At 33.2% G+C, this 14661-nt stretch overlaps 1 protein-coding gene across 1 annotated transcript in view; it reads left to right on the forward strand.

Moving 5' to 3' along the window:
* LOC108905366 (out at first protein) overlaps nt 1-13394 on the forward strand; it is a gene marked incomplete at its 3' end in the record, with an annotated part of 84911 nt that extends 71517 nt beyond the window's left edge. The window contains exon 2 of the mRNA XM_018708196.1: nt 13281-13394. Within this exon, the coding sequence (XP_018563712.1) occupies nt 13281-13394 (114 nt within the window). The remainder of the gene's footprint in view (nt 1-13280) is intronic.
* Nucleotides 13395-14661: the final 1267 nt, after the last annotated feature.

The raw sequence follows: 14661 nt of genomic DNA on the forward strand, positions 1-14661 counted from the left end.
TGATGAACTGATCGGACGAATAGATTGCCATTTAACTATCGGTTTATTTAACCAAAATCGAGACTTAAATATATTATATTTATTTATTGTAATTAAATCACTGCATTTAAATACAATTTTCACTTATAATCTCCCTAGTGCTTGAAAAATTTCCGGACATTAATTCAAGGACGTGGGGGATTCGGCAAGAAAATTTTACAACCAAAATTTATTTTAAAAATTTGACATGTTTCATTTTGAAACTTATTTCGCCAAAATAAAGTTGGCTTGACAGGTAGACATTGTTTTGTGGTGCATGACATATTTTTTTCTTCTTGAACGTCACATAATTTAATCGCATTTCACGCGTTCTTTTAAATTAAAAAATGGCTCGTTTTGAAAATGAAAATTCCGAAAACATAAAAGCAGAAGTGGCAAATTTAACTCCCCAAAATACGAAGAAGTCGAAATTAAGCGTATGGAGGCAGTTTCTAGTTTTTTGTGCGGAAAGATCCTACAATGTTGAAGATCCAACAGTATCGATGACTGCGTTGGCATCAATTTTTGAAGATTATGCGTTTAACATGAAAAAGAAAAATTCTGATGATTACAAAGAATCTGTCGTTTAATTTTGTTAATATTTTTTACGAGTAAAACTAATACATTGTCATGCCCTAAGACTTTCATTTTCATAAGTACAGGGATACCTAAACATTGAAAAAAAATGTTTCAATCTTTAGTAAAACAAAATGATTCTTAATAAAATAAAAAACAACACGTTCTTTTCACTTTAGTAATAAATGAGACATTTAATTTTTGAATTCAAATATTTACCTTTGCAATACAATTCACTTAGTATCACTAAAATAGAAGGAAAGTAAGTTTTTTTTTGAGAAACCGATGTCTATGGCAGTTTATCAAAGATTCTTATTAAAACATATAAAAACACATTCCTATCACTTTAGTAATAAATAAGGCATATAATTTTTTAATTTAAATATTTATTTTAGCAACACATTCACTTAGTATTACTAAAATAGAAGGAAAATAAGTTTTTGTAGAAATGTGATGTCTATGACAGTTTATTAATGATCCTTATTAAACATAAGGCATTTAATTTTTGAATTCAGATATTTATGTTTGCAGTATAATTCACTTAGTATTACTAAAATAGAAGGAAAGTAAGTTTTTGTGGAAAACCGATGTCTATGGCAATATATCAATGATTCTTAAAAAATCATAACTGTAATCAAGTAGGCTTAGGCTTGTGATGTCAAAATCGTCTGCGCTATATGTCACGTTGACAGTAATTTTCTCTGGCTTCTAATTGTTTACAATTAAATCATGGCAGTGAACAACCAAAAAACTAATTTAAAACCTTATAGTATAGTAATTCTTGCCCCAAAATAGGGGACATATTTACTGGAAAAAAACTGGAATCAGTCCGCATCAAGAAAACGTTTTCGCAGCTATTCAAAAGATTCTGGAGGAAGATATCCCACCTTTTTTACGTAAAACCAGGGCTCAGCAGAACAAAATTTCATCAAATTATTACAAATATTTTATGAAACACAGACATCGTTACTCTTTGTTGTGAAGAGAAGAGTTCCAGCCACAATTTCAAAAACATTTAGCGTTAATAGAAGAAATCTCGTAACAAATATTTGGTAAATAATTATTTGTAACTATTTATTATTTTAAAATAAATAAAAACATTACAAAGCAAAATTCTGGATAGGTACTGCTTTTTGAACCATATGATAGCTGTCAAAAAAAAATTCCACTTATTAATTTTGTTTGCCTAGGAGGAAAAACATCTCCGAAAAATTTGAAGGTTGCCATGAGCAACTGTCGAAATTACAGTATGTAATTGGCTTAAAATGACAGGTGTAAAATTTTCACTAGAATAACCAGATAAACCGATACTAGTCCAACTCCAAAACACACCTTACGCCATACTGCTATCCACCACGCCACAGTCACGAGAAAACCTAATGGGACGATGGGAACAGACAAAGATAATGCGTCTGGATATGAAAAAGGATGGGATCACTCAGTAATGAAGTCATTTACTTTGATTTGGGTACAAGTGCACCAAATACCAGTTTACGTGAAGAATTTATTTAAGGAGTTATATAGGACCTATATTTGAGGGAAAGTACTCAGTTTTAGTTTAAATATAATAACATATGAGTAAAATGAATGAATCTATTTTAAAGTACGTTCTAGTATTGATGCAGATTTAAAGAAGAAGCAATCAAATATATGTTTATAACTGAAGACACAATAAGAGTTTTCTCCGTGTATCTTATCCCCTTTTGTTATATAAATTCTTCGCTTTTAGTTGTACGCCGTATCAATCAGTGGGCGTATATTAAAATCGCAGATATTATCGTGATTTCCGCCGACACATATTAATTACTGGAATTGGAACACGGGGGGATGAAATATGGCCCCACATAAGGCATATCAAAGGATTTATATCCGGATGATCCTCGCGCCAATTGCTCTCCAAATCCGACTGAATGAATTTAAAACGATAAACGATATAAATGTCACTGATAAACCGTGTCATCCTACGAAATATATATTACAAGGCCGTTTAGCACTTGCGAAATTTACGTTCCAATGGGTAGCAGAAAGTTATTTTTAAAGAACGGTCATCGATTTCTGCCGACTATTGACAGCGTTTCCGATTGCCCGCTACCTATCCGATATCATTTTAACCCAGAACGGACCTTTGCCCTGGGTTCTGTCCGCGGAAAATAGGGGCTTTATATGCGGCAATGGGTTTGCAATTATCTAAGTGGAGACACTTATAAGTGATTAATTCGGTGGGCTATGCAAGCCATTAAATATTCCGCATGTGTCCTAGTGGCCAGCCAAGCGCGATTCGCCTTCTAATGACCACCTTGGGGATACGCCAATTTATTTTTAGTGGTCTGTTTGAGCTCACGACGAGACAATGTGCGGAATCACGAATCCTATCTGGTCTTCCAAATGTGCCGCGTTTTTTTGGTCTTTGCTTGAAACGCCCAATAAAACATGAAATCTATAGTTTCTACTAGTTCAATTTCAATCATACGCTTGTCTGTGTAGAGCTTTGTCACTTTTTGACAAAATTTATTGCGGAATTATTCATTGAAGAGAATACTTTTAGCAGCAAAGTCGAGTATCGGCTAAAATAATAACGCTCACAAGTTGCTTTGCAATAAATCATAGGTGGCGTTTCGCAAATTGAATCGGGAATCTATTAGCGAGAAATAAGGAACTCAATATATTTTATAAAACTTTATTACACGTGACTCGATACCCAGGAATGGGAACTATATAAAGATTAAATTCTCGTTTATGAATAAAAAGTGTGGGTGTAAGTCGATAATGCACTGCTTTGCAAAATGAAGTATGAATTAAAAAGCGGATTGGTATTTTACTGTAACTGTAAAGAAAAGGCTGGATTTGATGGAGTGGATGGAAAGAATAACACAACAATGAAATGCCGACTAATTGTTCGAATGTTTATGCCTTATACATTTTATTTGAAGAGCCCCGTCTGAAAGAAATTTGTTATTTATTCAACGTCTTAACCGGTTCCACGGCCTCACCCGGAAATTAATGAATAATCGTCACTCAAAAACTTGTTCTTGTCTTGTCCCAAAGATTTACCCAACAATGAAAAATCGTCTGGATGCTTAAAGGAGTTGCGAGAACCCAAATCCACTTATAAATTAATTAAATATTCCAGGTCGGAATTAATACCTCTCCTCAATCTTATTGCGTCGCGGTGCTTTCCTTTAAATTTCATGAATCGATTCCATTGTACGTACATTTAATTTCGTCATTCGCTCATCCAAGTGGGAGGATATTAATGGCTGTATATGAGCATAATTACTCAAGCTGCTGTTATGATTCCGTTTAAATAGCTGCGATATTTTAACGTCCCCGAGTTGCGTTCGCGAAGATATATGCCCCATCCCATGTTAAACTTCATTGTCTAACCGTTCGCTGCGTCTAATATGACTGTCGCTTATAGTCGGTACAGGGTGCTCAAACAAAATCACACTCGGCATAATAGATATAGCCTTCCGTAGTAAGTTGAATATACAGGGCTATCCAAAAGTCCCGGTACGGCAGAAAAAGTTTCAATATATTGTTGTTTTTAATTATTGTAATCAAACCACTGCATTTAAACATAATTTTCACCAAAATAACGAATTAACAGACACTTGTCCAGCGGTACAAGCCATACGCCACGCCACGAGATGACCTAATATGGGGACGACGGGAATAGACAAATACAACGCACGACAACTATAGAATAGGGTGGGATCGCTCAATAATGAGGACATTTACTCCGATTTAGCTACAAGTGCAAGAGTTTATATGCAGAATTTATTTAACGGGTACCTATATTTGAGTGAAACTGCTCAGTTTTAGTTCAAATATTATCACGAATGTGTAAAATTATCAAAGTACCTTCATTGCCTTCACTCACACCGTTTTCTTTACAGTGTAAATATAGATTTTCATATTTATAGAAATTATTTATAGGTTTGAAAATATAGCTGCTAAAATAGAATACTGTTTATGTTCTTGGAAACACTGAATACATAACTATTTAAGAAATGTGAATAAATCGGCTACCTATTGTTGCTGTTTACGTAGCACAAGCATTGTTTATGAACAATTTACCACGTGACTGGCCTTGCCCAGTTCGAAATTCCATTATGACGTTACCAGCCTTATTTAAATTGATTAATTATGCCAACAATTTGCATTATGTATTCGTTATTTACACAGTTTAATTAGATATTAATATACCATTTACCGCTGTTCGACTGTTCTGGGGTTAGACCAGTTAAAAACGATAATCAATTATCACTTATATTTTCAAGTGAGTTAATTAAAATCGAATTTAAAGCCACCGTTTGAACGTGGATTGTTGGATTTGGTCAGATCTTTCGTACAATTGATCCGCAAGAACCTAAAATTAAAAAAATAAGGCAACGGAAGTATGAGATTCTTCATTGTTAATAAGTGATTCAGAAGAATTATCTACAATTCACTAAAACAAGAAAAAGACAACTAAGCTGACATCTCCTGGCATTCTCAGTAATTTATTCCATATAAAATAATGTGATTTTAATTTTTCGGTGCTATATTTAAAGAGTGTTATTGCCCAATAGGAAATTTCTGCCGACAAAACAGCAAAGGATCCTTTCGCTACAAGAGAAGTTAATTATCTACATAATTTTTCATTAAACCTATGAGTATTATTGGAGATTACTCTACTTGACGTACCTACGTATCTACCGTATGTATCTATGTATTAACATACTATGTCTTTAAAAATCTACTGCCAGTCCTTGATGTTGTACCACTTAATCTGCGGTACCTTTTGTAGCTCAATTCATTTTAGTTAACTCATGAATATCTGAACTGTATAGGTTTCTAGGTCACCAGACTTATATCCCCTGTCATTTGGAGACATTAAAAAAATTTTTGTACATACAACACTGATTCATTGAGGAATTGAGGATCTATAAGAAATCATGTAATAGAATCATATAAAACTATGTTCGTAAAACTACAATATTCTTGAATAAGTGTACTTCAGTCGACGAAGAGACGAGTAGAAGCATGTGTTAATGTTAGTGGTTGGTGGACATTGTCAACACTTGTAATTATATTTGGACAATGTCAGCGTAAACATTTTGTTTGGTTTCAGAGCCATCTTTTGTTATTATATTTGAATATCGATAAATTGACGTCTGCTATTTTATTGTTGGAATGTGCAGGCAGTAGAAAAGGTGTCTCATCTCGTGAGTCAATTTTTTTCATTAGCAACATTTTTTTTTAACAATTTGGGTCGAAAATCAGTATGCGCATTAAAAAGACCTACAAAATACCGCCTAATAGATTAAAATCGGATAAATTGTTTAAAAGTTATTGCAAAACAACATAAAAAAACGTGAAAAACAGCATTTTTTTTAATTATCTATAACTTGGTTGTTATTTGTTGGAATTTTATAAATATGCCTAAAAGTTGTGAGTTTTATTGTTCTTCAAAACGATGACCTTGACCATGACCTTGAAGGTCATTTAGAGGTCAAGCGGAAAATTTTAAATGGAACCGTATACTTTTGAGCCCGGAAATGGTAAGAGCGGAAAATTTTACGTTCGAATGTGACCTTGATCATAACCTTCAAGGTCATTTAGAGGTCAAGTTGAAAATTTTAAATTGAACCGTATACTTTTGATCCCGGAAATGAAAAGAACGAATAATATCTGGTCATTTATTAAAAATCGACTTGACCTGTAAACGACCTTGAAGGTCTTGGTCAAGGTCATGTCCGAACATAAATATTTCCAATTTTTCCATTTCCGGGGTCGAAAATATACGGTTCCTTTTAAAATTTTCAGGTTGACCTTTAAATGGCCTTGAAGGTCATGGTAAAGGTCACCGTTGGATTGTTCGCTCAAAACCCTGCAACTTTTGTCCTAATCATTTTTTTGTTTGAGCAGTATTTCTGAGATAGAGGGGGAGTTCCAAACTTTTTGAAAACCCTGTATATATACCCCAGATATCATTTTCCATTTCATTTCCGTTAAAAATGACATTTAGAGAATTTTAAAAACAGTTAAGAAAATAATTGAGCCATATTTTGTATTATCAACACGTGCATTTTCTCCACTTCAATTTCCATATCTTTATGCACGACTTCCATATCTTTTGCATTGCCTCACAATCCTGGAAGTTTCGAATTTGTTTTTTTTTTTCAAATTTATCGTTTTATAAGAAATTCTCCAAAGCCACCACGGTCTCGCTAGGAGATTACGACCGAATTCCTGATTAGAAATTAAAATTTCGAAAAAGTCGAATAGAATAACACTTATAAGTCGAACAACCACGGGGATAATAAGTCGGCGTTATGAGAAATTTGTATTGCAGATCAGTTTTAAGTATTCGGGGAGCTGTAACAAAGTTCGCACCTCCGGCGTGACCTTATTTTCTAAGTCGCGTCTATAAAGCGGATTTTCTGCTTAGATTTTCATAGAGTGGAAAGCTTCCAAGCTTTCCGGCAAACTACCGAATGGATTTTTTTTGCGAAACTTCGTGCTTTATAGAGTAATAGCGGTGAGGTTGAAGTTAACATAAAAATACAATTTAGCCGCGGTGGAGAACTTGTTATTATAAACCGTATTATAAAAGTTTACTATACAATTATATTCGTATGGAAATTTGCATTACTTTGCTTTCCAATTTTCTAAGGAACAAATTTCGTTTAGTTTTATTTAAAACTGCGGATTTGCTTAGCCTGCGTGTATTGCGCTTAAGAACATCATCTCATATTTGTCACAGTTTAAATCCGATGTGTAGAGGAATTATTACGGAGGCACAATGAAATAAAAGTCTAAGCGGATTTACATTACACCAGAAAATTGAGAAAAATTCGTTGTAATTTATGTAGACTATTTTTTTATGTATTATAAGTATATTTAATATATAATCTCCAATAGATTATTTCGAAATAACTATAAAATACAAAGCACTAAACACCTTTTAACTAATTATGAGGCCGTATTTTCATGTACACTGGCATTTTTCGGCTTGGGAAGATCATTACAACATACCGAATATAAAGGCAGCGTTTATCGCATGTTCTCCGTCCCACCAAGAGCTAACGATTCGCAGCGAAGTTTGACATAGTTGGATCTACTTTTTAACTTGCCGGAAAATATGATGCCTCGGTGCTAATGCTATATAAAAGTGCGCTTAAGGGGTTGTTAATGTAGAGGATAAAATGGTGAAAGGGGTTAAAAATAATAAGCTTATAACCGAGTTGTAGAACTTCGCTGATCTTTATATCTTAAGTATAGACCGGAGGGAAGGCGTTGGCGATATTGTTTTTGCGGGATTAAGAGCTCTGCAGGTTCAGCTCCCCCTTCTCTTGGTTTTTTAAGTATGAAAAATGTGTAAAGCTTCAGTTTATTTTGTACATAAAATATATCTCCATTTTAACCAATTTATTTAGAACAAAGTTGTAAACTAAATATACTTTTTGTGACTACTACATTTTGCATACAGGATGATTCTCGGCAAGAGTAAAATGATTTAGATGTTACAGGGCGTCGAATAAAAAAATATATAAAGTAAAGTGAGGTTAAAAGTGAGAGGTTAAAGTATGGGGTTTTGAAACAGATTTAGATGAAAGTCACAATCCAAGGAAAGTAAAACAATATTGAACACACCAGACAAAATAAATTTACTAAAATTTCACTCAATTTTACTCAATCAATATCAATTTCCGACTGAAATTTTCACTCTATCAGTATGACTACAACTGAGTGAAACTATTGCATCAGAAATGAGTGAGTTATACTCAAATTGAGTTATACTCTATTCTGAGTATATAAAACCAATTTAGAGTTGACTTTTTCTCTAATACGATTTAAATTTAACTATTATTGAGTAATTTTTTACACAGACGTAAACTACTAAACTGCCACAGTGGTGTCTACACAGATCTGTTTTATAGACAGTAATTTATGTCTCGATTGATTCACTGATCGGATAAATAAATTGCCATAACCCATATTGTACTTTACAAATACGTAATTATAGATAACAATTTAACTATCCGTTTATTTAACCAAATTTCGACAAGTATACCTTTTTTGTAGTATGCTTTAGAGTTTACAGAACCGTTTAGAAATGTAATAAATTTTGACTTTTAACATATTCTTTTTACGATTGTACCCCTCCAATTTACCTGTATCGGCGACACTGCTTTTCAGAAAGAAACCGGTTGTACATTATTCTTAACGCATAGTTGATATTTACTCGTGTACAAATTTTGACATTTTTATCTTTAGCAGATTTAAAGACAACTAAGGAAAACCATTTGGAAAGCAACAACTTCAACACACTGTATCTCGAAAACAGGGCATCTAAGAAAAAAACTTTACATGAACTACCCCTATTATTTTTCCATAAAGAAATTGCACACAAGTTTTTTTGAAACATGAACGGGACAACCTGTATATAACGAAAGTTTCATGTTTATATAATCTACGTCGAAAGATATCGAGGTGGATATTCTTCCAATTTACAACGAACGAAATCAAACTCCAATTTGTGAAATTTGGAACGTGCATGTTCATTTATCTCTTAGCCCCATATGGCTCTAAATCAAACATTAATAAAAGCATTCTAAAATTGGAAGTTTAATTTAACTCGCTGTTGTAAAGGACTGTCATCTCTATTTTGCAAAAATCATTCAGTCACGTAGTATGCCGAGTTATTATTGATCTACAGCTAATCAGACATAACGTGAGGGGTAGGATTTATAAAAGTGCACAGTGATGCTCGAGAATGTACGCCCTATCCTAATATTGGTCATTAACCTAGTTTTTAATGCGTTTTTAATCCGTTGTGAACAACATAAACAGAGCTTTCGACAAAAGACAACTTATTTTCAAAATGCCTTTTATCTAACCACTTCAACAAGAATCTGTTTTTTAAGTTGTTGTGATATCAACAAATCCGTTTATGAAAAAGCGCAATATTAAAGATATACTTGTTCGTGGCGAAATTCATTTTCCCTAAAATTGAAATTTTATGACAAGACTGTTTCATTCTTGTTTTTTAGATCTAACAAAAGAAAAAAGAATTTAATATGAAGCGAGGTTTCCACTGGGGAAGTAGACGACACAAATTGATATGTAAAATTCAGGAAGTAATAAGGGAAGGCGAGTGTACAACGTATTTAGCCATAAAAAAACGCAAGAACGTAACATAAAAAGGCAATAATGTAGGCATCTCCGCTACCGAGACAAAGCACCCTTCGCCCGAACAAACTGCATTTCCTATTTTGGCGTATTCTTTGATACATACTTTTTATAGAAAGGTATGGTGGAAATGATAGCACAGGTATTTCATTTCTCTCAGGGCAAAGAATATTTCAGCTTTTTACAGTTTTTTTATGAAATTTTAGACTATGTTCGCGCTCGCGTCCCTAACTGTAAGGGAATTCAGGTAGCTAGTTTTTTTTCATTAATATTGGAAATGACAAGGCGAATATTTTATACTTAAATATGTGATGTAGATGACTCATGGTTTATATTTTCCTTTCTATTTAATAAGGCTTTAAACTTACTAAAAATAGTTGTACATTATCATATCAGTATGCTTTATCTTTAGTCCAAAATCTAGAATTACCTAAATGAATATGACCGTAATATGTCTTGTGTTAATCCTGAAATTAATAAGACCCGTATAATCCTGGCTGAATTTCTAGAGCAAGCCTTATAAATTCGTCACAAATCTGTATGTTCCTTGGTTTTAGATATTTTGAGTTCAGTAAAAATGCTATGAATTGTCTGTATTTTTATATAGGAAATTTCTCCTTTTTGGATAATTACGTTTTATGGTATTTCATCATTATTTTCCACTAGTTTTATTTCCACACAAAACATAAACTTAATGGTTGTTTTAGTTACTTGCATTATAGGTAATCGCCACCATAATAGCATTTCTATATTGTTGAATATCTGTTACATTACCGTGTTTATTACACGTCAATATTGTTATTATCATGGAGCATTATCATTACGAGCCACTTTGGCGGTGCAGTTGGCTTAAAGCATGAGGGCGCATGAAAAATTCCCGTCTTAAACATCACCAGGGAGAGTTATTGTCCGTGCTTTAACCTACGGCTCATTAAGCGGTTTTTGCATTATCCAGTTCCGCGAAAGCTCATTTCTCCCTACGTTGTTGTGGCTTTATTTTAATTAATATAAAAAAATGAAAAGTAAATGATGTCGGCTGGTTGTAAAGGAAAAATGGAGCCGCCTTTTGTATTTTTAATTAGGGAATATTATTTGAGGGAGGCGGGAAAAAATTGTGCTTATTTTTTATAGGGCGGGTGAGCGGGGAAAATGTAAAATTAACACATTGTTGCTATGGGATTCTCGACTTAATTTACATCTGTAGGTATGAAAGACATTTTCTATAATCAAACTATTTATTATTATTAAGTTATGAAAAAAAATATATTTTTTTTTTAATTTATTGAAACATTTTTTCGTTGGATTCACTCCAGAAAATTTATCTCAGTAATCCCCAAGCATTTTAGACACGATTCCCCTACTTCATTTCGTGATTATGCTGACCGAATTTTAATTAAATTTAAAAAAGTTGATACCTTTAACCGTATATTGACCTCGATCTACACCCTTTTCAGAGATTATTGCTGCGATACTTCTGAATTCATAAAACTCTTTTTCCGAATTTACGGAACACTAAAACAAACAGTTTTTTTTAAACCACCTTTTCTTCAGTAGAAAAAAAATTTCTGAAAATCGGCTCAAAAAAATTAATTTTCGAAAAAATTTTTCAATAAAAAAATTTTGTTTTTTTCATAATTTCAAACGCTTTCTGCAATAAGAATGTAAAAAAATCGTGAAAAAAATGTTTTTTTTTTATTTTTTTACAAATTATGAACATTTAAAGGCAAATAAACGTGATCCTTTAATTTTTTAAAAAATTCAATCGAATGAAACAAAAAAATGGCTTGATGGATCGAATTGAAACTCTGTAGGGCTTTTAGGGGTACAATGACCTGTAAAAGGCACACTTAACATTAGTCATTTTCCCAATATTCTCAATGTGGCACGTGATTTTCTAGAAGACCCCTATTTCATGTTAAGGATACAAATTTTTTTTCTAAAAAACCGTGCCAGGACCTTGTAGAGAATTCATTCAAGTTTCTGAAACCCACCGTCGATTTTCTGTACAACCATTGGTTTCTGAGATATCGACGAACAAAGAGAAAATGATCCATTTTCATTCAAAGTCCGATAGCTCAGCGAGAAATGGTCGTATCGAGACCAAAAGAAAAAAGAAATTGTAGCTAAATGAACAACCTATCTAATCCATAAGGTGGTTAAGTTGGAAAAATTTTTTTCAAGTCCGTACACCAAAAATAAGATCGAAAAAAATTTCGAAAAATTTTGTTTCATGATATTCATTAAGATTGCGCGATACGGTGTTACTTGAAAAAATTTTTTTTTGCAAGATCCAAAAATTCCAACGTCCTGTACGTCACCAATTTTCAAATTTAGCAATTCGCAGCATCGACAGGCATCATTTCCGTAATAATAACTATAAATTGTTCGTTTCACTTGAAACTAAGGTAATAAAGTTTCCTGATTAAAAAGTTAAAAAGTATATTATTATTTTCATATCAAAATTTCGGCAATATTTCCATGTCTACTGTAAATATCATATGAACATACAATATATGGATTGTTAAAACCAACTCATTGACTACATAACCCTGGCAGCACATAGTTTTATTTATTTTGGATGAAGTTTAACAATGGAACGTTTCCATTAGTTACCTTGTTTAAAATTGTGACAAACAGAATCGTTAAATTATGTTCATCATTTCAGTATGGCGTAGAGAATATTCCTAGTTTGTTCTAAATACATATTGATTCTGGGAGAGCAATTTCCAGTTATGAATAAGTTTTAATCCATGTATTTAGTTTCCCGGGCCATACAGAGCAAGCAATTTGCCTATAGAACAGTGGTCCTGGGATTGATTACTAAATGCGAGCCAGTCATATTCAGAAAGTTGTCAACGGTGTCTCGTATTCGCAAGAAACTTTTAAGTAAATTATCACGAAGTACATAGCCGTAAATAAATTGTCGATAGAGATTTTCAATTTGTTCGTTAACAAATGAAGTTTGATAGTTTAGTTTTAATAAATTTGAAAGCATTTCAACGAAGAAACAAAAGTATTTTGTATTGTATGTGTTAAGTCTAATATCAACAGTTCACGCTAATCAATTTTAAAAACAATTTTGTTTAATTACATCTGTAACCTCTTCAACTCTCACTTCACTGAGGCTTATGGAATTTTATGTGACAGTACCAGTCGTGCAATGTTGGTTGCCTATGCTCAACGATCACGTGACTTGGTAATCATGTACGAAGTTTAATTATAGTACAATGTGGGTATGTTTTCTTATACAATAACCGATTCAATATTAGTAAAACTCGGCCTACCTAGCGAGGTGTTCCGCAATGTTTGCACCACCCCAAGCCTTTGGCTCACCCCGCAGACTGTACCGCCTAAATAAACGGTTTAATTCCCGCTTTATTTGTGACTTTAATCGCTCCTCGGATAGAAGTGAATTCTTAAAAGAGTTTTTGCGGACCCGCCTGCCGCCTTGATGTAATGAAACGGTTAAGTTTCAGCGTTCAGACAATTAACCCCGAATTAATTTCTAGGGCGGAGATGTCGTCCAGGAGAACATTTCGGCGAACGTCACCGACGACACCGTCACATTAGAATTCCAGAGGTCCGACGGCACACTTGTCACCCAGCTTATTGACTTCAGAAATGTGAGTAAACTGCCTTCCTACATTGTAAAAAGTTCCTAGGGCTTCTGTGGCACCCTAACATCGGAATATAAAACGGAAACTATACTTTCATAACGTATTGATGAAATGCCTTTTATATACAGGGCTCGCCACTTACTATTCATGCCTCTACAGGGTGTCCCGAAATTAATGGAACAAAATTTGGTCACAGATTCTTAAGACAAATTTATGGGACCCGTATTTTCTATTTTTGCCAAGTGGCCTTCTCTTTCGGAGTTACAGCCCCCTGAAATCCGCCCCTAAGAATAGTCTTTTTTTATATCTCAGAACACTGCCATTGAATTTACAAAAATTTTTGTCTCTTGATACTTTTTTGTAAACCGCACTGTTTTCCAGAAAAATGTCGAAATGTGATCGAATGCATATCGTGATTCGCCATTTTTCTTAAAAACATTACATTTTACGATAAAAATATCAAGGAACAAAAAGTTGGCTTTCATCTAATGGACTAATAGTTTTTAAGAAATTCAAATATGCGACCAAATTTTTTTGGTTCCAAAGACAAGGGGACTGACGGGTTCCCCGCCAAAAAGATTCCCCTGTGTACCAAATTTAGTAATTCTCGTACAACAGGGTTCTGAGATATAAAAAAGATTATTCTTAGGGACGGATTTCAGGGGGCTGTAACTCCGAAAGAGATGGCCATTTGACAAAAATAAAAAATAGGGGTCCCCTAAATTTGTCTTAAGAATCTCTGACCAAATTTCGTTGCATTAATTTCTGTACACCCTGTATACCTATCTCATAATTTTTAAGGTTCCTATATGTAGTTAAAACTGAGATATTGATTTATAGATATTTTCAAGGCTTTCTAAATAACAATTTAATTAAAAAGTGATTGGAATAAAATGACTATTAGACATTTATGTGTATACTGTGTAAAAATTTATATTATGTGACAGAAACCGAAAATATTCTTGTAAGTTTTTGAAAAATGCGAAATTTTTAGACTTCGCTTTTCTTGTTTTATAGTTTGTTTGAAGAGTTTTACGGAAATAGAAAAGTACTTTTTTATGCCATTTATGGTTCTCGATTCGAATATCGAATCAGATTTGTATAACAGCATTCATTTTTCAACAACCATCAGTTCGTTTTTTTTAATACACCTGCAAATATTTTTAAAAGCTTTTATATATTAGAAAAATATGAAATACAATATCCTCGAAATATCTTTGTTTGTAATTATATTTCAGGAACCTGTATAAGTTATAAAAAATACACGAATTCT

The sequence above is a fragment of the Anoplophora glabripennis genome, unplaced genomic scaffold (assembly GCF_000390285.2).
Source record: "Anoplophora glabripennis isolate ALB-LARVAE unplaced genomic scaffold, Agla_2.0 scaffold42, whole genome shotgun sequence".
Classification (NCBI taxonomy): domain Eukaryota; kingdom Metazoa; phylum Arthropoda; class Insecta; order Coleoptera; family Cerambycidae; genus Anoplophora; species Anoplophora glabripennis.